The 22,994-nt window shown below is 38.5% G+C and overlaps 2 protein-coding genes across 3 annotated transcripts; one reads left to right on the top strand and one right to left on the bottom strand.

Moving 5' to 3' along the window:
- Window positions 1–10,611: 10,611 nt before the first annotated feature.
- Window positions 10,612–12,689, bottom strand: C15H11orf71 (chromosome 15 C11orf71 homolog). The gene has a single exon (XM_010372359.2). The coding sequence runs from the start codon at window positions 12,414–12,416 to the stop codon at window positions 12,033–12,035; it is 384 nt and encodes a 127-aa protein (XP_010370661.1). The 5' UTR covers window positions 12,417–12,689; the 3' UTR covers window positions 10,612–12,032.
- Window positions 12,620–21,908, top strand: RBM7 (RNA binding motif protein 7). Of its 2 annotated transcripts, none has more exons than XM_010372361.2 (5): window positions 12,620–12,853; window positions 13,799–13,961; window positions 14,874–14,961; window positions 17,570–17,660; window positions 19,076–21,908. In XM_010372361.2, the coding sequence occupies exons 1-5, from the start codon at window positions 12,758–12,760 to the stop codon at window positions 19,436–19,438; spliced, it is 801 nt and encodes a 266-aa protein (XP_010370663.1). In that variant the 5' UTR covers window positions 12,620–12,757; the 3' UTR covers window positions 19,439–21,908. The 2 variants fall into 2 exon arrangements, with proteins under 2 accessions (XP_010370663.1, XP_010370662.1); XM_010372360.2 differs by having other exon boundaries at window positions 17,567–17,660.
- Window positions 21,909–22,994: the final 1,086 nt, after the last annotated feature.

Here is a 22,994-nt window from a genome sequence, read left to right as displayed (position 1 = left end):
TGGAAAACGTGATTAAGGAAATGAACTCAATGGCTGTAGCATGAGAAGAGATCAATGCAACAGCTGTATTCAACTAGGCTCAATGGGCTAGACCTTTACTTTATTAAAATAGATGGCTTTAGCATAGAAACTGTGTCCACATCACAAAACTGCCATATTGCTCTGAACTCAGGCCTAGAAAGGAGCCAAGTGGAACTGCCATCAAATATTATGGCAGCAGTGCAAATACAGATCTGCTCTCACACCACAAAGCTAAAATTTAGCCAAAATGAGAGATAATTAAAGAATTTATATGCAGTCTTTCCATGTCAACATATTAGATTGTTTTCAAAACTGCTGGTATGTCATAATTTGGCAAGTTTGCCAGAATTCCCCCACAAAAATATTGACATTTCCTGTGGTGTGGCAACTTCTTTTGCTTTGCCTGAAATGAAGTAGCCAATAAATATTAATTTATATGTAAAATATTGTCAGAGGCCAGCTATACCCAGATAACCCAGCAACAAAGACCTCCCTGTGTTCATTTACCCAGTTAACAGAAAGAAAGGTAGGATTTTCTTGGAAAATACTTACATTGTTGACCTGTGATTGTCAAGCCTTCACTTTGACCCTATAGACTTGTTAATAAGTTGAAAAATGAAATGGAATTGAGGTATTATTGTATGTGTGAAGTGCAGAGGATGTAAAGGAAGTATGACCTAAGAGATGCTGAACTGGAGGATGGTCAAGAAAGGGCTTTCTAGAAACAGAAGTGCATTGATATAGACACTGTGCTCAAGGATCTGATCCTCAAGCTTCAGATGTTACGGAGCTCTTTGTAAGGACCTCCAAATATGATGAGGTTCTTTGGAACTGTCTCATATGAACCAAACTGACAAGAAGTTGGTACATAAAGCAGAATGCCAATAACCATGTGCTATGGTTTGAATGTCCCCTCTAAGACTGAAGTTGAAATGTAATTGCCAATGTGATAATATTAGGAAGTCAGGCCTTTAATAAGTGATTAGGTCATAAGGGCTCTGTGGGAGTTTAGAACCTTTTTGCTTTGTCTCAGCTCTTGCTTGCTCTTCTGCCATGGGATAACACATTGCACAGCATGAAGGCCTTCACCAAATGTTGGCACCATGCTCTTGGATTTCCTAGCCTCCAGAACTGTTAACCAAATAAATATGTATTCTTTGTAAATTATTCAGTCTGTGGTATTCTGTTATAGCAGCAGAAAATGGACTAAGACACCTTGGGGCTTGGAATGCTCAGATGAACCGAGTACACTCTCTCCCTCAAGACATGCTAGATCGATGTTTGCTTTTATAGCTTGGAGCAAGGGCAAAAAAACAAACAAACAACAACAAAAAAAAACTGATGGGTTTCACTTGGCAGTTTTATCTGGCCAGGCATCCATCTCTACCAATGAGATATTAGTGTTCTCACGTTGGGGCACACACTTCCCTCAACAGGAGAAACCCTGGAAATACTTGCTTATAAGATTGTCTCTTTAGAAATATCATGTAGACTGCCCCTTCTGCAATAAAATATTTTTTGTTTATTTTCTAATTTTATTGAAATATATAATTTATATACAGAGCCAGGTGTGGTGGCTCACACCTGTAACCCCAGCTACTCAGGAGGTTGAGGTGGAAGGATCACGTGAGCCCAGGAGTTTGAGGTTACAGTGAGCTGTGATCACACCACTGCACTCCAGCCTGGGCAATAGAGCAAGACCACATCTCTAAGTAAATATGTAAATAATTTATATACAATAAATGCATCCATTCAAAATATACAGTTTGATAAGTTTTGACTGTTATATATACCCACGTAATAATCATTATAATCAAACAGTGGAATATTTTCATCACCCTCCAAACAATTCCTCTGTGTCCCCTCTTCCCAATCAATTACCATCCTCAAGCAACCCCCAACTTTTACCAATATACATTAGATTTGTCTTTTCTAGAGTTTCACCTACATAGAATCATATGTATATAGTTTTTTGTGTCTGGCTGCTTTCACTCAGTGTGTTCTTGAGATTTATTGATGTTGTGTGTATATCAGCAGATAATTCCTTTTTGTTGCTGAGTAGTACTTCATGGCATAAATATACTACAACTGTTTACCCACAATAGCCTTTAGATAGTACTTTCAGAGAAAGTTGATAAGGTGCACTCTTATTAGAGCCAATTGTGAAATGGAACTTAATATAATATGTGGTTAACTTTTGATTTTTTATAGCCAGGGTCTCACTCTGTTGCGCAGGCTAGAGTGCAGGGGTGGGTTCTTAGCTCACTGTAACCTTGAACTCCTAGGCTCAAGCGAACCTCCTGCCTCAGCCTCCTGAGTAGCTGGGACTACAGGTACACACCACCACATGCCAATTTTTTTATTTTTTGTAGATATAGGATCTCACTAGGTTGCCTAGGCTGTGAACTCCTGGCCTCAAGTGATCCTCCTGCTTCAGCCTCCCAAACCCCTGAGATTATAAGCACGAGCCTGTGCCTAGCCAGGGTCTATTTTTAGTAGCCACATATAAAGAGGATTTATTGACATCATCTTAAGACCTCATATATGATTTTACACATGTATGTTTTGCACAATGATCAGAATGATGACCTCCCAAATCATATTATATACACACTCACACAATAACTTAGTTTTACAAATATGTTTTAAAATGATTTAAAACAAGCATTGAAAAAAGGCTTCCCAGAATTAAACAACGAAAAACCAAAAACGTCATCTGCACATTTTAAATAAGGATTTACATATATGTATTTTATAGATGTAAATAAACACATGTTAAACTAAAGAATGCCGCTTTCTCCAGTTAAAGAGACTACTTGTTGCTCAACAAATTCATTGAGTCCAGGGGCCATAATCTAACCCACTATTGTATCAATACGAACCATCCTTTTTTTTTTTTTTTTTTTTTTTTTGAGACCAGAGTTTCGCTCTTGTTGCCCATGCTGGAGTGCAATGGCACGATCTTGGCTCACTGCAAACTCTGCCTCCTGGGTTCAAGTGATTCTCCTGCCTCAGCCTCCCTAGTAGCTGGGATTACAGGTGCCCGCCACCACACCTGGCTAATTTTTTGTATTTTTTTAGTAGAGACGGGGATTCACCACGTTGGCCAGGCTGGTCTCAAATTCCTGACCTCAGGTGATCCGCCTGCCTTGGCCTCGCAAAGTGCTGGGATTGCAGGCGTGAGCTACCGTGCCCCGCCCAGAAAATACTTTTAAAACTTTAAATTATCTGTAAAATATTTAAATAAAGCTATTACTATTTCTCTTTATTTCTTTTTTTTATTTAAAAAAACTGTTGTTGTTTTTTTGTAGAGATGGAAGTCTTGTGTTAACCAGCTGGTCTCCAACTCCTGGCCTCAAGCAATTATCCTGCCTTGGCCTCCTAAAGCACTGGGATCACTGGCGTGTGCCACAGCGTCCAGCCTCTCTTTATTTCTTTTCTTTTCTTTCTTTTTTTGAGACAGAGTCTTGCTCTGTTGCCCAGGCTGGAGTGCAGTGGCATGATCTTGGTTCATTGCAACCTCCATCTCCTGGGTTCAAGTAATTCTCCTGCCTAAGCTTTCTGAGTAGCTGGAATTACAGGCATGAGCCGCCACACCCGGCTAATGTTTGTATTTTTAGTAGAGACGGGGTTTCATCTTGATGGCCAGGCTGGTCTCAAACTTGTGACCTCAGGTGATCCACCCACCTCAGCCTCCCAAAGTGCTGGGATTACAGGCATGAGCCACCACACCTGGCCTACAATCTTTGTTTTGATATAGTTTAACAATCTTTGTTTGACAGTGTTTAAGAAAAATGATTCAGCAGAGCTAATGCATTTGTTCTTTGGTCTAGGCTATAGCTCCTATATATAATTTACTATCATTTTGAAATGACTTACTGGGAGGACAATGCAAGAACTGATTGATTTATGTTAAGTAGTTAATAATAGTCTAAAGTTAATATGATTAAGAGATAAAGAGGCCAGACATGGTGGTTCACGCCTGTAATCCCAGCTACTCAGGAAGCTGAGGCAGGAGAATTACTTTAACCCAGGAGATGAAGGTTGCAATGAACCAAGATCGTGTCACTTGCACTCCAGCCAGGGCAGCAGAGTGAGACTGTCTCAAAAAAATAGAGAAAAGAAATAGAGAGGCTGGACGCTGTGACTCACGCCTGTAATCCCAGCGCTTTGGGAGGCTAAGGCTGGAGAATTGCTTGAGGCCAGGAGTTGGAGACCAGCTGGCTAACATAGGAAGACCCCATCTCTACAAAAACATTTTTTTTTAATTTAAAAAAAGAAATAAAGGGAAATTGTAATAGCTTTACTTAAATATTTTATGTGCAATATAATATATTATGTTGTTTTAAAACATGTAAAACACTTAGATGTTACACTTAGGGATACATCAGGGATAGACATGTAGTTAAAGTCATTTTTTTAAAAAAATAAAGCATGGGAATGCAAAACAAATTCAGGACAATGATCATGTTTGGCAGGAGAAAGGGATGTGGGCAGATTATCAAGATGAGTTAAACCAAGGGGATTTAACGTGTGGAGCAATATTTTACTTGAATGGTAAGTACACAGGTATTGGCTGCATTTTACTTACACTGTTTTATACATATTAAATATCGTGGCCAGGCACCGTGGCTCATGCCTGTAATCCCAACACTTAGGGAGGCCGAGACTGGCAGATCACTTGAGCCTAGGAATTCAGACTAGCCTGGGCAACATGGCGAAACCCCATCTCTACAAAAAAATTAGCTAGGGACTGGGTGCTGTGGCATATGCCTGTAATCCCAACACTTTGGGAGGCCGAGGCGAGCGGATCACTGGAGGTTAGGAGTTCGAGACCAGTCTGACCAACATGGTGAAATCCCATCTCTACTAAAAATACAAAAATTAGCCAGGCTCGGTGATGGGCATCTGTAATCCCAGCTACTGAGGAGGCTTAGGCAGGAGAATCACTTGAACCTGGGAGGTGGAGGTTGCAGTGAGCTGAGATCATGCCACTACATTCCAGCCTAGATGACAGTATGAGACAAAAAAAAAAAAGAAAAAGAAAAAAGAAAAAACATTAGCTGGGTATGGTGGTGTGCACCTGTAATCCCAGCTACTGGGGAGGCTGAGGTGGCAGAGTCGCCTGAGCCCAAAAAACCAAGGTTACAGTGCATCATGATCACTCCACCACACCCCAGAGCCTGAGCAATAGAGTAAGATTCTGTCTAACAAAAAAAAAAAAAAAAAAAAAAAAAAAAAAAAAATTGTATAATGCATCTTTTTAAGAAATGAAAAAAAACTCCTGTTAGCCACAGAAAACCCCATGCCAGATCTCCCACTGGCCACTGTAGCATGATAAGCGGTATTGCATAGTCAACAAGTGAATACTCCCTCCACCACTACATAGTTTTGTGCCTTTAGGCGGTTACTAAAATTCTCTGCAAACTAAGGCCTGAAGGCTAAATCTAGTCCTCTGCCAGTTTTGTACAGCCCTCCAGCTAAGAATGATTAGTACATTTAGAAATGGTTGGAAGAACTAACGGGTTCAACAATTAGCTTTTGCTGCAGACTTATGTTTCTCAAACCTAAAATTATAAGGCAAAACAGCTCCTACATGCCAAACTTATAGAGTGGTAAAGTCATTTCAACAACAACTTAACATTGTTTGAACACCAGCATCTCAAGCTGCTTTATGCCTTCCTATCTGTTAAAAGTTAAAACAAGAAGCAAGATCTCCATACCCACACACATTTGCTGTAGATACATTTTACAAGCACAAGGTAGAGTTCTAACAGTGTCTTTTAGACCTGAACATAAGTGCAAAGAATATGTTCACAATTCAAAATCCATTTAACTGTGCAATTGAGAAGCTTCTACTTCAATTGGAAGCAATTAATTTGCAATGTAATGACAGGCTAAAAGGCAAATATCAAGACAAAAATGTAATAGAATAGTATAAATGCCTTCCCAATGATGAACATGTTCAATTAAAATCATATGCCTGTGGATTCATATCAGTATTTGTCAGTACCTATCTGTATGAAAAGACATTTTAAAGATGAAATACATAAAATCTCATTAAAAATCAGCATTTATAGAGGAGCGTTTTCTATTGATTTTGATGATAAAGAACACTTAACTTTGTACTTTAGTGAAGTGAAATGGTATCCCTCCAAAAAAGAATTCCATCTTTTCCTTGAAAGCATTAGCACTACAAAAAATTGTATTCAATTAGTATTATACTTTGAGTTTCATTTGAACAGATTTTGTGAAAGTTTGTTTTCTCTCTTGTTATATAAGTATTTACACAAGAGCTTCAATTTTACCTGTTGGACCACAAAGTCTAAGATATTTACTACCTAGGTCTTCAGAAAATGTTTGCCAATTCTTGTCATAGCATGATTGTGAGGATTAAATAAAAGAATCCTTGTGAAAGTGGTTAGCAGTAAACTAGAATATAGTATTAACTTTTTTTTTTTCTTTTTTTTCGAGATAGAGTCTCGTTCTGTCACCCAGGCTGGAGTGCAGTGGCACCATCTAGGCTCACTGCAAGCTCCGCCTCCTGGGTTCACGCCATTCTTCCTGCCTCAGCCTCCAGAGTAGCTGGGACTACAGGTGCCCGCCACCAGGCCTGGCTAATTCTTTTTGTATTTTTAGTAGAGACGGAGTTTCACCATGTTAGCCAGGATGGTCTCAGTCTCCTGACCTTCTGATCCACCCTCCCCGCCCTCCCAAAGTGCTGGGATTACAGGCGTGAGCCACCACGTCCTGCCAGGTATTGACTTTTTTTAATCCATCATCTATTTTGGGCATAGATTTCCAGGGATTTTTAAAATTATAAACAGAAAAATGTTAAATGCATTAAATATTTATGTTCATAAATATTTGTCCACATCTTGGATTAGGATCTAACTTTAGGTTGCATTCCTAGAGGCAGGTTGATTTAATCCTTTAAGAAAAATTTATCTTACCATGTTACTCTTATTTGTCCAGGAAACTAGATAATTTTAGACCAAGGAGACTACAAATTATGCCCTTGCCTTCCTGACATGTTCTATTTTTGGATTTTGATTCCAAGGAGAGCTAGCCTATCCGTGAAGGTTACTCATTCATTCAACAGGCATTCAGGCACTCTTTGGGGACAGGATAAATGTAGACATGTTGCCTACCCTCAGGGAACTTCTACAGAGGAGAGATAAGACATCGATTACACCTCCATCCCTGGAATTAGATGTGAAGTCTCACCCAAACAGTTGAACATAGAGAGAGGAGGTGCCCTCTGCCTTCCCAGTTCTGTCAGTCAGTAGAGACCATTTTTTACTTAACCTGGTTAAAATAAGTGTGTTCTTTGAATGTAAGGAGCGATTTACTAAACTAGATGGATAAAAGTTTAACTGACAGAAAATGAGAAGGACAAGCAATTTAGTTAAGGGGACTAGAATAGGCATAGCCACAGATGCAGAGAAGAACAGCAACCACCTGGGGGAATTAAGTAGAAAAGGCTGGCAATGCAGCTTGGTCACACTATGGGAAGTTTTAAATGTTTTTGGAGTGTGCAATGTAATAGAGTTGCACTGCTTCAGTGACTCTCAGGTCTTTGGGAAGTTGAAGGCAATATTTTCTTCCTCTGATTTAGAAGTGCATTTTGAAGCAGAGCAACCTTCAGATATTCTAGTGAAATAAGGAGCCAAGTAAACTGTTACTTTAAAAAGAAAATACATCATTAGCATTGTTAAGAAACACTTGCACTCACCTGTATTCATCAGTGGATGTTCCTAATGTCTGTCATCAGTAATAATGCCAATTTTGATCCTCAGCGTCTAGGGAATCTGCAGCTGCATGCTTGCCTCCCTTCTCCCACCCACTTGCCAAAGACATTGATAGATATGGGTCATCATGTGCAGTAAAGACAGGGTTGAACCTTATCAAACCAGGAGTGAGAAAACCAGCCCATCTGCCTAAGGAAGAACATTGTTTGTTTAGAGAGAGTCTCCCTCTGTTGGCCAGGCTGGAGTGCAGTGGTGTGATCACAGCTCACTACATTCCTCCAACTCCTGGACTCAAGGGATTCTCCCACCTTAGCCTACAGCCTGGGACTACAGGCCCGACCCACCGTGCCCCACTCCTAAAATTCTGGAAGCTTACCTAAGTCTGACACACTATATAAAAATCCGTTTCCACCAACTGAAAAATTGGATCCAGTAGGGAGCCAGTGGAGCTTTTTAAGTAAGGCATTTCTAATTATGTTTCGGTAGAAGAGAGGCTCCTCAGGAAGGCAGTAGTATGGAAAGATTTTAAATTTATGGACAAAGAAATTTGTGAAACACTAGTTGAAACAACATCAAACAGGTTTCTTTTTCTGAACCTTTAACATGTCCTTACACATTATGACTCCCTAAGAAGGTGATGAAGCATGTGCTTGTCAAATTTATTAGCCTCATGTCTTTTTTTCAAAGGTGTATCTTGTATTTCTAGTGAAAGTTCTGTAGAACATACTTTGGGAAACACTAAAGTATTCGTTATGTGATCAGAGATGTGCTTTAGGAATATTAATTTGGAGGCTATGCACATTTAGGATGAAGTAGAGAGACAGAGGCAAAGAAAACAGGCTACGTATCCAGGTAAATATAGTGCAGGTGATGAGAGTAATTACCAAAAGGTAACATAAATACATTGTGAATTTTAATTGGGCAGGACTTTGCAACTGAATGGAAATAGGCAATGAGGAAAGGATACAGGTGGTACAGAGTCATAGGTATTCAAACGTACATTTTGTTGGCTAGAAAAATTGGTACACTCTTCATAGAAATTAAGAAAACAAAAGCTGCACCTTAGTGGGATCTGGATAAACTTACCAAGGGGATGAAAGACATACAACTAATTTTGCTGGAAAGACAGTTGAACCTTACTCTTTCCTATTGGACTTTTCGCCCTCCTTTCTTTTTCTTTTCTACCTTGTAAGTCAGCCATCTTAAAGATATCTTTATCACCAGACTGGCTATTGAGGGAAGCAATCTCATTGGTCTCTTTTTTCAATCTCCCAAATGGATATTAAAACAAAACGAAACAAAAATAACACAACTCTTCTTTTTCAGAGTTCTTAAAACTGCTTTTTAGGAGTTTTAGTGCTGATGAATAGAGGAAGTAAATATCTTATTAGGACCCCATTTCAACATATGCTAGCAAGTTGCTTAGTATGATGTGAGAAGCAGGGGCAGTAAAAACAAATTGAAAGTTACAATGGCTTTTAAAGAACTTACAGAAGTATAATTGTTTGGGACTATTCTTAGAACTCATCTATTTTAGAATGACAACATGCTGTGTTTAATCATTGATATTATCTAAAAATTCATTTTGTGCACTAATATATGGATGTTTAATACTCTGGTCTGCTCTTGGGAAACTTAGTTGGCCCTGCTTTAGATAATTTAATTAAAAAGGGGTTTATGTTGGTTTGTGCTTCTACAATACAGTCTTTGTGACTCGAGAGTCACACTGTAACTTGAATGCTACTGCAGATGTTAAGAATTTAGATATCCATTGACTCAGATTTAAAATAATGGAGCATTTATGTGAACAAGGTTCTCCTCTTGCCACACAAAACACAGACCACACCATTTTCTTTTTTACTGCACATACACTATTATTCAACCAAAGCCCTATTCTTGATGACCCCATTCCAGAACAGAAATGAAGTCGCACTCCCACTTGGTCCTCCCTTGTTCTTGAGCACTTTTGTGTACTTTTGTGACTTGTGTTCTTTTATTTGACAAATCTCATCCTCTTTTCCCTCATAAGCTAAAAAATATGCTTCCAAGGCATATTTAGTGCTGAATCATTTTGTAGGTGATAATTATATGAGCCAACAGGTCTGCCTGTCACTTCAGCATAATGGATGGCACCCTCTTCCACTCCCAGGTGCCCTTATTTGCTGATATGGTCACCCGATGTGTCATACCTAATTTTTCTCTTCTCATCCGCCGATTCCCCATTTCCAACTTTAATCGAGTTTATTTTTTAAAGCATAGGATTATATACTAAATGGGGAAAAATGAAGAAGTCATCTAGTCATATTTCACACTACAAGAATTCCTTTGACAAAATCCTTCACAAGATTCAGCCTCTATCTGAACTTTCTGGCAGCTAATTCATTACCTTTTGAGGTGGTATTTTCCACTACTAGGCATCTCTAAGTTTTAAGAAAGTCTTCTTTATCTTCAGCTTTAATTTTATTCTTCTTCCCCAGCCTAAAACTCTGTTTATAGTTTGGAATTCCCTTTCTCAACCACAGGTTTTTGTAATGCCCAGGTTAAGGCATCCATTGTATATTACAAACTAACTTCTTTTTAGTTATCTGAAAAAAATATTAGTTATATATTATCCTTGGGAAAGTTAAGAAAATAGTTATTCAAGTCATTTCTTTGGCATTCAGATGAGGAACCTCATTGGAAAGGCTGCAGGGCTCTGTCCATTTACTAGCTATATGAGCTTGGAAAGTTTATTTTATCTCCTTCAGGCTGTTTTTCAGCAACAAAATGAAAGTAAAGTACCCCCTTATGGGCTGCTGTGAGAATCAAATAACATACAAAGTTCCTTAGGAACAGATACTTTATCATGTTTACCACTTTATTCTAAGTGCTTACTGCAGGCAGTAGCAGGTACAGAGTAGGTTCTCAATAAATATCTCTATAAGCAATAAAAGTCCTAGAACATTGACTTGCACATAGCACTCAATAAACGGTAGCTATTGCTATCCTTTTAATCATTCTTCCTATGATCTGGTTTCTAGAATTCTCACTACATTAATTCACCCTCTTATGGAAGCTATCTTGTTTACTCAACATTCTTAACATGTAGTTCTAACAATTCAATACTATGTGGTGTATGGAGATTTTGCTTTATTTGAACATAATTATTTTAAGGAAGTCTAAACAGACAAGCGTCTGCTGGGAAAAAGCTAGTCTACCTGCTTATATAAAGAGCTGGCACTTACAAAACCCAGTAACTTTCTCACAATACCACCCTTTAAACATTGGGAAATGTATGGTTAAGAGAACAAAAATATCAGCAAATAAGGAGTGATCAGCCAGGTAAGAGAAGAACCAGGACAGTGCAGTATTATGAAGGAAAAAAAAAAAAAAAAGCCACTGCAACCAGTATTTATGTTTATTACTGTACCTAATAAACAGCCCAGTGTGGTGATTCCTATTCAGTTAGTAGCCTCCCCATCTAGAATATACTCCGTGATCTTTCTTGACTGGCCAGACTGTGTAAAGTTCATACACAGTGTTTACTACAGGGATCCCCAGATACTGTCAGTTTAATGAGTAAACACAAATTTCAAGGAGGGCACTACAGTGAGAGATGAACAGTTTTCTGATAGGAGATTGTACAACTAATGTTTTCACCAGTGTACTTTAGGACAGCAGATTCAGATTAAGGCGCTGGGACTGAATGCAAATAGTAAAATTACAAATATAAAGTAAAAATTTGGAATCGTTGCCAAAGAAAGGAATGCAAATTCAGTTAATAATTTGAAAGAACAGTTAAGGTTTAGCTTTTGTTCTTATTTTTAGTGAGACTCCGATTGGAGTTTGGTTGTAGACACATCTGAAAAAAGTGAAGGGAGAGATGGAAGATGGTAAACGTCAAGGAAAAGATGGAAGGATAAATCACTGTACTAAAAAGGAGTACTTCTTTTTCGCCAACAGAAGTAAAGGTAAAGTGTCTGAGTTAACGAATGGATTGTTGACCTCTAGGGAGGGTGAGCCCATCAGCTCAGCTTTGTGACGACCTAAGAATATCCCTTCCACCCCTTTCCTGATCCAATCATTCTGGCTGCATAAAACCACCTAAATCTATCAACTGTTACACTTCCGTTAGTGCTAGGATATATTCATATAACTCCCACGTATTAAATGAAAATACATCCATCTAAAAATAAGACAACAAGATTGCTGCTACACCAAGAAAGGATTTTAAAAAGGCCTGTTCACAAAGTAAGTGAGGGCCAGAGGAAAGGCGGTCGTTTAAGCTGAAATTCGAGTTGCGATGACACCTCCTAATGCAATCAAGCGCTGTTGCAGCACACTTCTTAGGAGATCGGGTTCAACACCAGGGTAAGGTGAAAATCTGGCCTGGCGGCTCCGGCCCCGGCCATTCGGTTCCGTTCCGTTTATAAAGCGGGTTGGGCTCCGGCCGCCACCATTCACTCGACCGCTCTCGGCACGAACGCTTGGTCGCAAAGCCTGCCGAGGTCCTAGATGAATCGCTTCAGGCCTGAAAACAAGGAAGCCGTCTCCAGAGACCATTGCCAACGCTGACGCCCGCGGTCTGAGGTCGCTGTGGGAAGAGCCGTGGGCCACCCTGCTCCTCTGATCACCGGCGGACAGGGACACATTGTTCAGGGCCATCCTCAAACACCGCCCGCAGTATTTGCGTTACGTCCCTTGGTCAAGAAAGGCCGTTCGCGGCTCCTCAGATCAGTTCAGACTGTCTCGGACCGGGTGACTAACCACACCGGAAGCCATAACTGAGCCTGCGGAATAAGCCGGACACCGCCCTGCCTTTATCGAGCGCTATCCTGGCGAGCATGCGCAATCCGTCCGCACAAGTCGACGCCCGCTGAGAGCAAGCGCAACGGACGTCTGCGTTGGTGACGCCAGGGAGCGTGAGGACGTGGTGCTTCCGTGAATGCGCAGTGGGTGCGTCGGCCACGACCTTTTGGCCAGGTTAGGGAGGGGGCGACGCTGAGATGGGGGCGGCGGCGGCGGAAGCGGATCGGACTCTCTTTGTGGGCAACCTTGAAACGAAAGTGACCGAGGAGCTCCTTTTCGAGCTTTTCCACCAGGTAAGCGGATGGGTTCGGCTCTTTTGCTTTTCGTTTTCCGTCTCGCCTAGGGCCTGGCCCAGCGGTCACCCCGTTTTGCTTATCTGACGGGTGGCCGTCAGGGGACCCGACTGGTGGCTGTTTGGGGGTGAAGGGCGCGTCTGGGTTGCGAAACGCTCGCTGGGTGTCGCTTTCCTGGAAGATCTTGGTTCGTTTAGGCCAAAAGTGACGACTAAAGGTGGTGGAGGGATCCTCGGTCAAGTTTCGGGGTAATTAGAGATCCAGGCGTCCTTGGGAACATAGTGTGTGTGTGTAGGGTCTTCGTTGAGCAGTGCTTTTTCTTATCCCTCCTGTTCTCATCTTCCCCTTAGGATAATTTGTCTTTGGTTTATCTGACTGAGAACTTAATATTTTAATTTATTTGTGTCAGTTTTCCCCTAAAGTTTGCTTATCAAATTGCAACATTATTAAAATATGTAAAATAAAATCATTAAGTACTCCGTAGAAAAACAGCATTTTAGTGTTGCTATATTAAAATGTGTGAAAAATTCTGAGTATCCCATTCCCCCCATCCCTATCCCCTAATAACTGGTATTGTTTGATTAATCAATACAAAAGTCAGTTTTTGGTTCAAGAAAATCATTCTCTTGTTCTTGATAAATGTTCATTTTCATGGAGTGGCAAAATAATGGCGATTGGTCACTATGCTGAGAAGCCATACAGTGCTGTGAACTGCAAAAGTGATTGTGTTTTCAGTTCCTTATGGGCCCCCTTCCCCAAATAAATCTAATGTTCGGTCATAACTGGGATGTTTACTGTAGCCGAAATGGAAATCCGTACATCATTTTTAAAAGAAGTTTCTGATTACATTTCCGTTGTTTTTTAACTTTGTCATCTCGTATTTGTAAAATTTGAGTGTTTTCCTTAAGTGCTTTATTTAAATTCTAAACACCTTTTTGTTCGTAGGCTGGGCCAGTAATAAAGGTGAAAATTCCAAAAGATAAGGATGGTAAACCAAAGCAGTTTGCGTTTGTGAATTTCAAACATGAAGTATCTGTTCCTTATGCAATGAATCTACTTAATGGAATCAAACTTTATGGAAGGCCTATCAAAATTCAATTTAGATCAGGTAAATGTCCAATGAGGTTAGGGGGTCATTTTTTCCTGCTGTTTTTAAATTTATTATTCAGTTTTAAAGAACCTCTTATTTGTTGATGGAACTGCTTTCTTAAGCATCGTGATTAGCAAACTTTATCTTGAAAACGGGTAACATTGACACGTGGATTTTGAAATTATAATTTTAAAACTGAGCTTAAAGTTTCATTTTGGGTTAGTGAAAAGAACATAAACTGTATCACTAAGAGAGTTGGGCTTGGGTGCTCTGAAAAGAGCTAGGTTTATTTTCTGAAAATGCTTCTCCTGGCTGCTTTGTAATTACTTTCATATATTTTGATTCTTGATCATGTGAGGATGAAACTGTCCATGTATCCAGTCTTACAATTTAGGGTGGAGATCAGAAAATTATGGTCAGATTGGATATTTATGGAATGCTTTGTTTTGCTTATCTGATATTATACACTTATAATTTTCACTCTGATGAAGCCGTAAAGCAGTCTACAGCAGTTTGAGATTTTTTTTTTTTGAGTGGGAGTCTTACCCTTGGCTGGAGTGCAGTGGCACAATCTCAGCTCACTGCAACCTCCACCTCCCGGGTTCAAGCGATTCTCCTGCCTTAGCCTCCTGAGTAGCTGGGATTACAGGTGCACGCCACCACGCCTGGCTAATTCTTTGTATTTTTAGTAGAGATGGGGTTTCACCATGTTGGTCAGGCTGGTCTCGAACTCCTGGCCTCAAGAAATCTGCCCACCTCAGCCTCCCAAAGTGCTGGGATTACAGGTGTGAGCCACCGCGCTGGGCCAGCAGTTTGAGATTTTTCTCTTTTAGATTGTGTTTACCTTTTTGGAGTGATTTCAGGTGGGGAAGACAAAATTTCAAATTAGATTTTCTATCAAGAATAATTTTTCAAATTATTTCATTTTAGGAAGTAGTCATGCCTCGCAAGATGTCAGTTTGTCATATCCCCAGCATCATGTTGGAAATTCAAGCCCTACCTCCACATCTCCTAGCAGGTAATATTTCTCACTTATTGTTAAGATCACTTATCAGGATTTCTTACAGGGAATAGCCTCAAAACACGTGAGCGACATGACCATCCCCACATACGTGTACAGTACATGTATACACTTGAAACAAAATTTCTCAAAACATTATTTACCCTCACTACTTGCATTATTTACTATTTCATTGAAAAACATTAATTTATTTTATAATCATTAATTGCTTGTTACTTACAGTTAAAAATACCAATTAGCAGAGTATTGGACTAAGAATTCCTAGAATTGGATTCTAGGTCTGCATCTATCAATTGTGTAATCTTGAGCTAGTCTCCTTTCTTTAGTCCCATCTTCCCATGTGTAAGGAAAAGAAGTTGAATTAAATGATTTGTAAAATCCCTTCAGGTACTGAGTATTAGAAAGTATCGTATTTACTTAAATAAGTTTATTTGCTTTAGGGAGGTTAATATTTTACCAGGGACAGTTTTTCCCGGTGTATCCATAGAGCTATTTAACAGTCGTTTAAGGAAGATTTAATAAATACCTGCCATATGTCAGGTTCTTCACCAAATCTTTTACGTGTATGATTTCATTTATTCCTCACAGCAGTTTTATGAGGGTAGAGATTATTTTTATCTCTACCTTATATATAAAGGGAAATGAAAAATGGAGGTTAACTTGCTCAGATTCAGTGGGCTGGGGTTCAAACGCAGGCAGTGTAGGGTGATTGAGCCCAGCCACTATGATATATTATCTAGAGGAGCTTAAAGTCTAAATGAAGACACGTACATATTTTTGTGAATACCTGTTCAATTACTGTAATAAGTTCTCTAAAGAAAGAGTAGAAAGGGCTTTGAGAAAATTTTAGGAGAAGGAGATGATATAAATGAATGTGGAACTGAAAGAAGCCAGTGTACCTAGATCATAATGAATGAAAATGGAGAGCAGTAGGGGATTTTGGTAGATAGGCTGGAGAGGGTCTTGTAAACTATAATCAGGATTTTGAGATTTACCCTAAAATCGAATAGGAAGGCAGTGAAATGTTTTAGGTAGGGTACTGATAGGAACAAGTTTATATATTAAGAGTTGTTTGGTTGCAATGGGAGAATGGATTGGAGGGGACAAGAGTGAAAATAGAGCAGCAAGGAAGCTTTTAGTAGCAAGGTATTGATGTTGGAAGCTATTGATGGATGAGGTTGATAGTTTAGATTAAGGTAGTGTCATGAGCTGGAGAGAAGTGGATGGATATGAAGAGATACTGGAAGGTGGATAGTGAGCAAGCCATAGTGCAAAAAAGGTACCCTCCCGGTGTTCTTTCTTGTCAGCTGAAATTAATTAACAGCGTTTAAACATTTCTTGGTAAAGCTGGAATTTAAAGCACTTCCAGCTACTTTAATGGAGTATTCAAAGGCATCCTAGGTAGAGGAAAATAAAAAGTTTTCCCTCTTAGAATTTCATGGGGAGAAAAAAACAGGTGCAGTGACCCATTCCTATAGTCCCGGCTACTTGGAAGGCTGTGGTGGGAGAACCACTTGAGGCCTTGAGTTTGGGACCAGCCTAGGCAACATAGCAAGGCAGTCTCTCTATTTAAAGAATTTCTTTGAAAAAAAAAAAAAAAAGTACAAGTAAATACTTTGGTTTTAATCAAAGGCTAGAGAGTTTATCATTTCTATACTATAAATTGTATTCTTCCCTTAGCATACAGATAATATAATATAATCTGATTTGAGAAAGCCTAAAATTAAAAGATCCAAACTGTAAGACTAGCCAATTGGTTATAGGATTCTAAAGACATTTTAAAATAATTTAAAGCATTTTTAAAGTGAGCTTTTCTGTAGAACAAGTTATCCCTTTAATAAATAAGGAATAAGGTATAAATCCTCAAAAGTAATGTCCTATGTATGTTACAGAACTCTTAATTCCTTACCTCCCAAAACTTCTTTCTCTTTTCTGTCTCAGGAAATGTCTACCTAATTACTCAAGCCAAAAGTCTAGATTTGATCCTTTATTTCTTCCCTCATTCCACATATCCAGTCGATCAAATTCTCTTCATTTTAGTTTTCAGTCTAGGTCTTTGCATTAGCTCAGGGACTGACAAATTATTTCTAGAGAAGGCCATATAGTTAATATTTTAGACTTTGCAGAAGATACTGTTTCTGTCTCTGCCATTGTAGCACTTAAGTAGCCATAGATAATACAAAAACAATGGTGTGGCTATGTTCCAATAACACTTTGTTTAGGGAAAACTGGATTTGGCAGCTTGACCCACTGGCTATACTTGCTCGCCCCTGCACTAGTCTTTCAGCTGGGAAATTTTTGCCTCTTTGTAACCTTGGTGTTCAGTTCTAACTACAAATGTCACCTTTTTAGAAAGGCAGTCCCTCACCAGCTAAAAGATAGGGGAACCTCCTGTTTCACTTCCATTTGATCTTTAATCAGACATTTTATCACTTACAATCATGAGAAAATATCTTCTTGTCTGTATTCTTATTCTGGCTGCATGGGAGCAGATACCTTGTCTGTCTTACTCATGCCAACCTTTGAGAAATGCGTTTTGCTCATGGTTGTCATTTAGTAAATATTTAGTGAATGAATGGTTATATGTTGGTTTTCTTTTTAGCAGGTACGAAAGGACTATGGATAACATGACTTCATCAGCTCAGATAATTCAGAGATCTTTCTCTTCTCCAGAAAATTTTCAGAGACAAGCAGTGGTAGGTTGACTATTTTTCAACTTGAGTTGCCAAAAAAAATTCATCCTTAGTTAAAGTGTTCATATTGTATCAAATAACTGGTTTTTAATTAACTTTGTTCAAAGTTGGAGGTTTTATTCCTTTAGTCCTCAAGAAAAATTTTTTCTCAAATTTTTGTTAGACTAGCATGATCTTTATAGATTGAGCACTCATTTTAGTTTTCACTGGGCTGAACTATACACTTAAAAGACTGAAGATAAATAGCAGTAAAACTGCTTTTACATTTGTTTTTCTTTTCAACCATCATTTACTCATTGTCTGATGTTCTTGTACCCTATCCTGAGTGACTTATCGTAAACTTGGGTCTTCTAGACCAGTTCCATTTTAAACGTAAACTTTTTTTTTTTTTTTTTTTTCTGGTGGTGGTAATGTCATCATGAGACTAGGCTTAAAATCTTAGCTATCTTCTACTGTTTCATCTTTGTCATCACTTGTTCAGGTAGGAAGCTCTTGGTAACTATTTGGTACCCAAATCATGATCTTGGCTTGTAGTCCCCAGGCTTTTGTATTTCATAGGTCTGCAAAATGAAATAATAGATGTGAAAATCAATTTGAGAGACCAGTATAGAGGATGTTAACTTTTATGTACATATTGCCTATTTTTCTAATTTTACTGTAGGACTATTCAAATAAAAATGATCATATACTAATATTTATCCACAGGCAGAATTTGGGAACCACCAGTCTAGTCAATTACACCCCTATTTCCCCCTCACTAGTTCATCTTGCACACCATTTCAGAATTAATATTACAGTTCTGTTTTGTTTATCTTCTTGCACATTGACTTTCCATTGTTTGTAAGATAAAGTCAGATTTCTCTAACTCAATTATTAGGGATTCTTACTGTCTGATTCCAGTAAACCCTGTAGCCTTACTTTTCATTGTTTGCTACTTATTAAGATCCGTAACCTGTCTCAGCCAGAATTACTTGGTATTCTGTGAACCTGGTCTGTGTTTCCCTTTTATTTTTGTTTGTGCAATTTCCTTTTCTTGGCATATCTCCCCCTTAAAATATTTTCTTCAGATATTCCATCCATTGTTTTAATACCCAGATCATATGCCACCTTCATGAAACCTTTCCTAATGATACTGACCTCCTGATTCTTTATGTTTTTACACAGTGATTTTGCATGATAGTCATTTTGTGTGACTTATTCTGAGTTGCATTCTTGAGGACAAAGCGTATTATGTATGTATATATGTTTTGTAGGTATAAATTGGAATGATTGAGGCTATTGTACTACTTTAGTTGTGTTTAATTTAGGATCCCTCTAGGCAAGAGTGACTTTTATTTTCTTTCATCCATTAACTGACCAAATGCATATTGGCTTTGGTATCTAGAAGTATTAACATCTCTGCTTTTCCTCTTCCTCAGATGAACAGTGCTTTGAGACAAATGTCATATGGTGGAAAATTTGGTTCTCCACCTCTGGATCAATCAGGATTTTCACCATCAGTTCAATCACACAGTCATAGTTTTAACCAGTCTTCAAGCTCTCAGTGGCGCCAAGATACACCGTCATCACAGCGTAAAGTCAGAATGAATTCTCATCCCTACCTAGCAGATAGACATTATAGCCGGGAACAGCGTTACACTGATCATGGCTCTGACCATCATTACAGAGGAAACAGAGATGATTTCTTCTATGAAGATAGGAATCATGATGGCTGGAGCCATGACTATGAAAACAGAAGAGACAGTAGTAGAGATGGAAAATGGCGTTCATCTCGACACTAACGTGTTAAAAGGACATTGTTTTTATAGGGTCATTTTAGGCCCTTCGACTAAGTTGATACGGAAATACTTTGTTGAAAAACTGTACAGAGCAGCTTTACAAGTTGTCACATTTCTTTATACATTTTTTTAAAGCTACAATTTAATACAAAATGAATTATGGTTTTATTACATTAATAACCTTTCACCTCAGGGTTTTATGAAGAGGAAAGGGTTTTATGCAAAAGAAAGTGCTACAATTCCTAATCATTTTAGACACTTTAGGCGGGAGTGAAGTTGTATGATAAAGCAGATATTTGAATTATTTGTTATCTTTTTGTATTGCAAGAAATTTCTTGCTAGTGAATCAAGAAAATGTCCACGTTGACAGTCTGCAATGGCTACTGGTATTTTGTTAATTCAAAAATATAACTTTTCAGTGATTCATTTTACTAACATTCTATTTGAGAAGACTTATTGGTAAAGTTTGGGGATAAAGGCATTGCTTAACTTCTTAGATAATTTAGGTATAAATTCTGTGACATGCTCTTGAGCTTTACCCTAGTTGAAGATACATGTGTAGACCTAAACATACTGTTTCACTCTAAAATTTAGAAATTGCTCATTAAATCACATTGGAGGTATAAGTCACTCAGGAAGTTAAAATATCTCTACATGTATATTTTTACCTTAAAAAATATACCTATAAAAAAATACAGTGTTAGCATAAATCCCCTTTTCAGGAAGAACAAAAGTGTCAGTGCATAGTTAGATAAAATGGTAAAATGTTTTACTGAAAGCATACTTTTTCGGAAAAAAGATTCATGGAGCCTTTAAGTGCTGCCTCTGTCAGTCAAACGTTAAAAACTTTTAACATTTTCAAAGTGCCCAGGATGTGTACAAAGACACATGTAATGGAGATTGTACAGGTTTTTCTTTTTGTTTGAACCTTTGAAAGAATTTAATCTCAACGTTTTCTAATTTTAAAAATTTAAAATCTTGTTTAACAAAAACTTTTAATGTATTAAGATACTGTTTTCATTTCATTACAGAATTGTTTATAAAAGTTCATTCTATGAAAAATAAGGATCCTTTTTAATACCACAGCATTTGTACTGTTCCTTTTTAATATACTGAAAATATAAAAGGAAGGGTGTGTGTTATTTTTTTTTATGTCACTGACTTCAGAGACATTGTATACAAAGAATTACCAACATACTTTTATTCACTAATTGCCTGCTGTTTAGAATGTCAGTTCTTTAATTTTGAGCATCCTGAAATACATCTTTTGTACATACAGAGCATGATGTTTCAGAATAGATTTTCAGTGACCCCTCGATTGTAGTTTGGAGTACTTTAGTTACCCTCAGTGGTCTCTAGGAGTTAAAGTACACTTAGATTTCCTGTTTATAAATGAATTCAGTTTTTCTGTATCTAAGTAAATGGAGCTATTCAACTACTCAGTATAGAATTAAGATAAACAATTTGTTTGCTTAAGCAATTTCACAGAATTTGTCTCCAATGAGATTATTATTTTTGGGTATCTTATCTATATGAAAACTTAGTAGGTTTGTAGATGTTAACAAAGATTAATACTGCATGTTTGTTTTTGTTTGTTTGTTTGAGACAGTCTTGCTATGACACCCAGGCTAGAGTGCAATGGCGGGATCTCAGCTCACTGCAACCTCCACTTCCCAGGTTCAAGTGATTCTCCTGCCTCAGCCTCCTGAGTGGCTGGGATTACAGGCACCCACCACCATGCCCGGCTAGTTTTTGTATTTTTAGTAGAGGTGGGGTTTCGCCATATTGGCCAGGCTGGTCTCAAACTCCTGACCTCAAGTGATCCACCTACCTCGGCCTCCCGAAGTGCTGGAATTAAAGGCGTGAGCCACTGTGCCCGGCCTAATACTGCGTTATTACAACTTTATCTGTGGGTCAGATCCTTTCATATTGGTTAACCGATGACCCTGACTCAGAATAATCTTTTTCAATGGCGTTTTGAGGGAAGCTTGTGAAGTTCCAGTGAATCTTCTTTTTCACTTCACTTTCAGTGAGCTGAAAGTAACCAAACTAAATACATGTATTGCGTAAAGAACAGGACAAGACAGCCTTAAAAAATTGAATATAGTTGGTGAGACAACTCCTAAGTACAGGTTGAGCATCCCTTATCCAAAATGCTTGGGAAGTGTTTTGGGTTCTGGAATATTTGCTTTAATGCTTGTCGGTCGAGCATCCCAAGTCTGAAAATCCAGAGTGCTCCTATGAGCATTTGCCTTGAGTGTCACATCTGTGTTGGCACTCAAGGAGTTTTATATTTCGGAGCATTTCAGATTTCAGATTTGGGATGCTCCATCTATTTCAAGAGCTGCAAGAACAGAAAGGAAGAAATTATTTTTGTGGGAGAATAGTTTCTCCCAGAGTGTTTCCCGTGGAACGCTAGTCTCAAAAGGTGTTCTAAAAAAAAAAAAAAAAAAAATCAAATGCGTGGAAGCCATTGTGTGTTATTGTGTGACTTTTCTTTTACGTAAAAACAGCACCATAAAATTTCTGACAAGTACTATAGTAAAAAATCCCTTTATACTTAATCTAGTGTTTTCTACCTTTCCCTATCTAAAATAAAATTTTTCTACCACTTTCTGATTATGTTGTGTGTGCCCACTTTCCCCATACCCACTGCTACCATCTTAGAGTAGGCAGTTTTCTCAAGAGGTTTATTCCCAGAACACCCTAATGTTTTCCTGCTTCCAGTGTTTTTTCCTCAAATTCATTCCACACTCTTGAGAATTGAAGATGTAAATCTGTCACTCGCCTGAAATAAAGTGTCAGTGTCCTCTGACTTAAGTACAAAATTCTCAACTTAATATGACCCCTATTCGGCATCTGCTACTTCATCTCTTCTGATGACTTCACCACTTTAGTTCTCATAGTAACTGCCCTTCACTGCTCAATCTATGCGCTGCTTCCTTTAGAAAGCCTTTCCAGAGCTCTGAAATGCAGATTCAGTGCCAAGTTACGTATTCCCCAAATATCTTCATATCTTACCATAGCCTTTAGACTGTATTATAATTTTCTTTTTACTTGTCTGTCTCCATAGACAGCTCCGTGAAGACAGACCTTATCTTATTCATCACTGCATTCCCAGGATCCAGTGCCTGGCATATATTTAACATTGAAACTTTTTGATGAAAGGAAGAACCTCTGTTAATTGAATAAGGAAAAGGAGGATTCAACACATAAAACTTTGAATAGCCTCTCTAAACCTAAAACATGGCATCCTGAGAATTACATGTCACAGTACATGCATTCTAGAATTCTATTTGTTCATTTTGTCAAACTTCAAAAAGGTTTGGATCTGTATTCATGAATAATGTGTGATTTTGTTTTTATTTTATTTATGGCAGAGCCTTGCTCTGTCACCCAGGCTGGAGTGGAGTGGCGCAATCTCAGCACACTGCAACCTGCGCCTCCCGGGTTCCGGCAATTCTCCCACCTCAGCCTCCCGAGTAGCTGGAATTACAGGCACCCACCACCACGCCTGGCTGATTTTTCTATTTGTAATAGAGATGGGTTTTCCCCATGT

Source organism: Rhinopithecus roxellana, chromosome 15, assembly GCF_007565055.1.
Source record: "Rhinopithecus roxellana isolate Shanxi Qingling chromosome 15, ASM756505v1, whole genome shotgun sequence".
Classification (NCBI taxonomy): Eukaryota; Metazoa; Chordata; class Mammalia; order Primates; family Cercopithecidae; genus Rhinopithecus; species Rhinopithecus roxellana.
The sequence above is the reverse complement of the archived record's forward strand: the minus strand, read 5'-3'. Positions and strand labels throughout refer to the sequence as shown.

Coding starts and splice junctions, on each gene's coding strand:
- RBM7 (XM_010372360.2), top strand. CDS start 12,758: ATGGGGGCGGCGGCGGCGGAAGCGGATCGGACTCTCTTTGTGGGCAAC. Junction 12,854..13,798: donor TTTTCGAGCTTTTCCACCAG/GTAAGCGGATGG, acceptor TTTTGTTCGTAG/GCTGGGCCAGTAATAAAGGT. Junction 17,661..19,075: donor ATTTTCAGAGACAAGCAGTG/GTAGGTTGACTA, acceptor CCTCTTCCTCAG/ATGAACAGTGCTTTGAGACA.
- C15H11orf71 (XM_010372359.2), bottom strand. CDS start 12,416: ATGGCCCTGAACAATGTGTCCCTGTCCGCCGGTGATCAGAGGAGCAGG.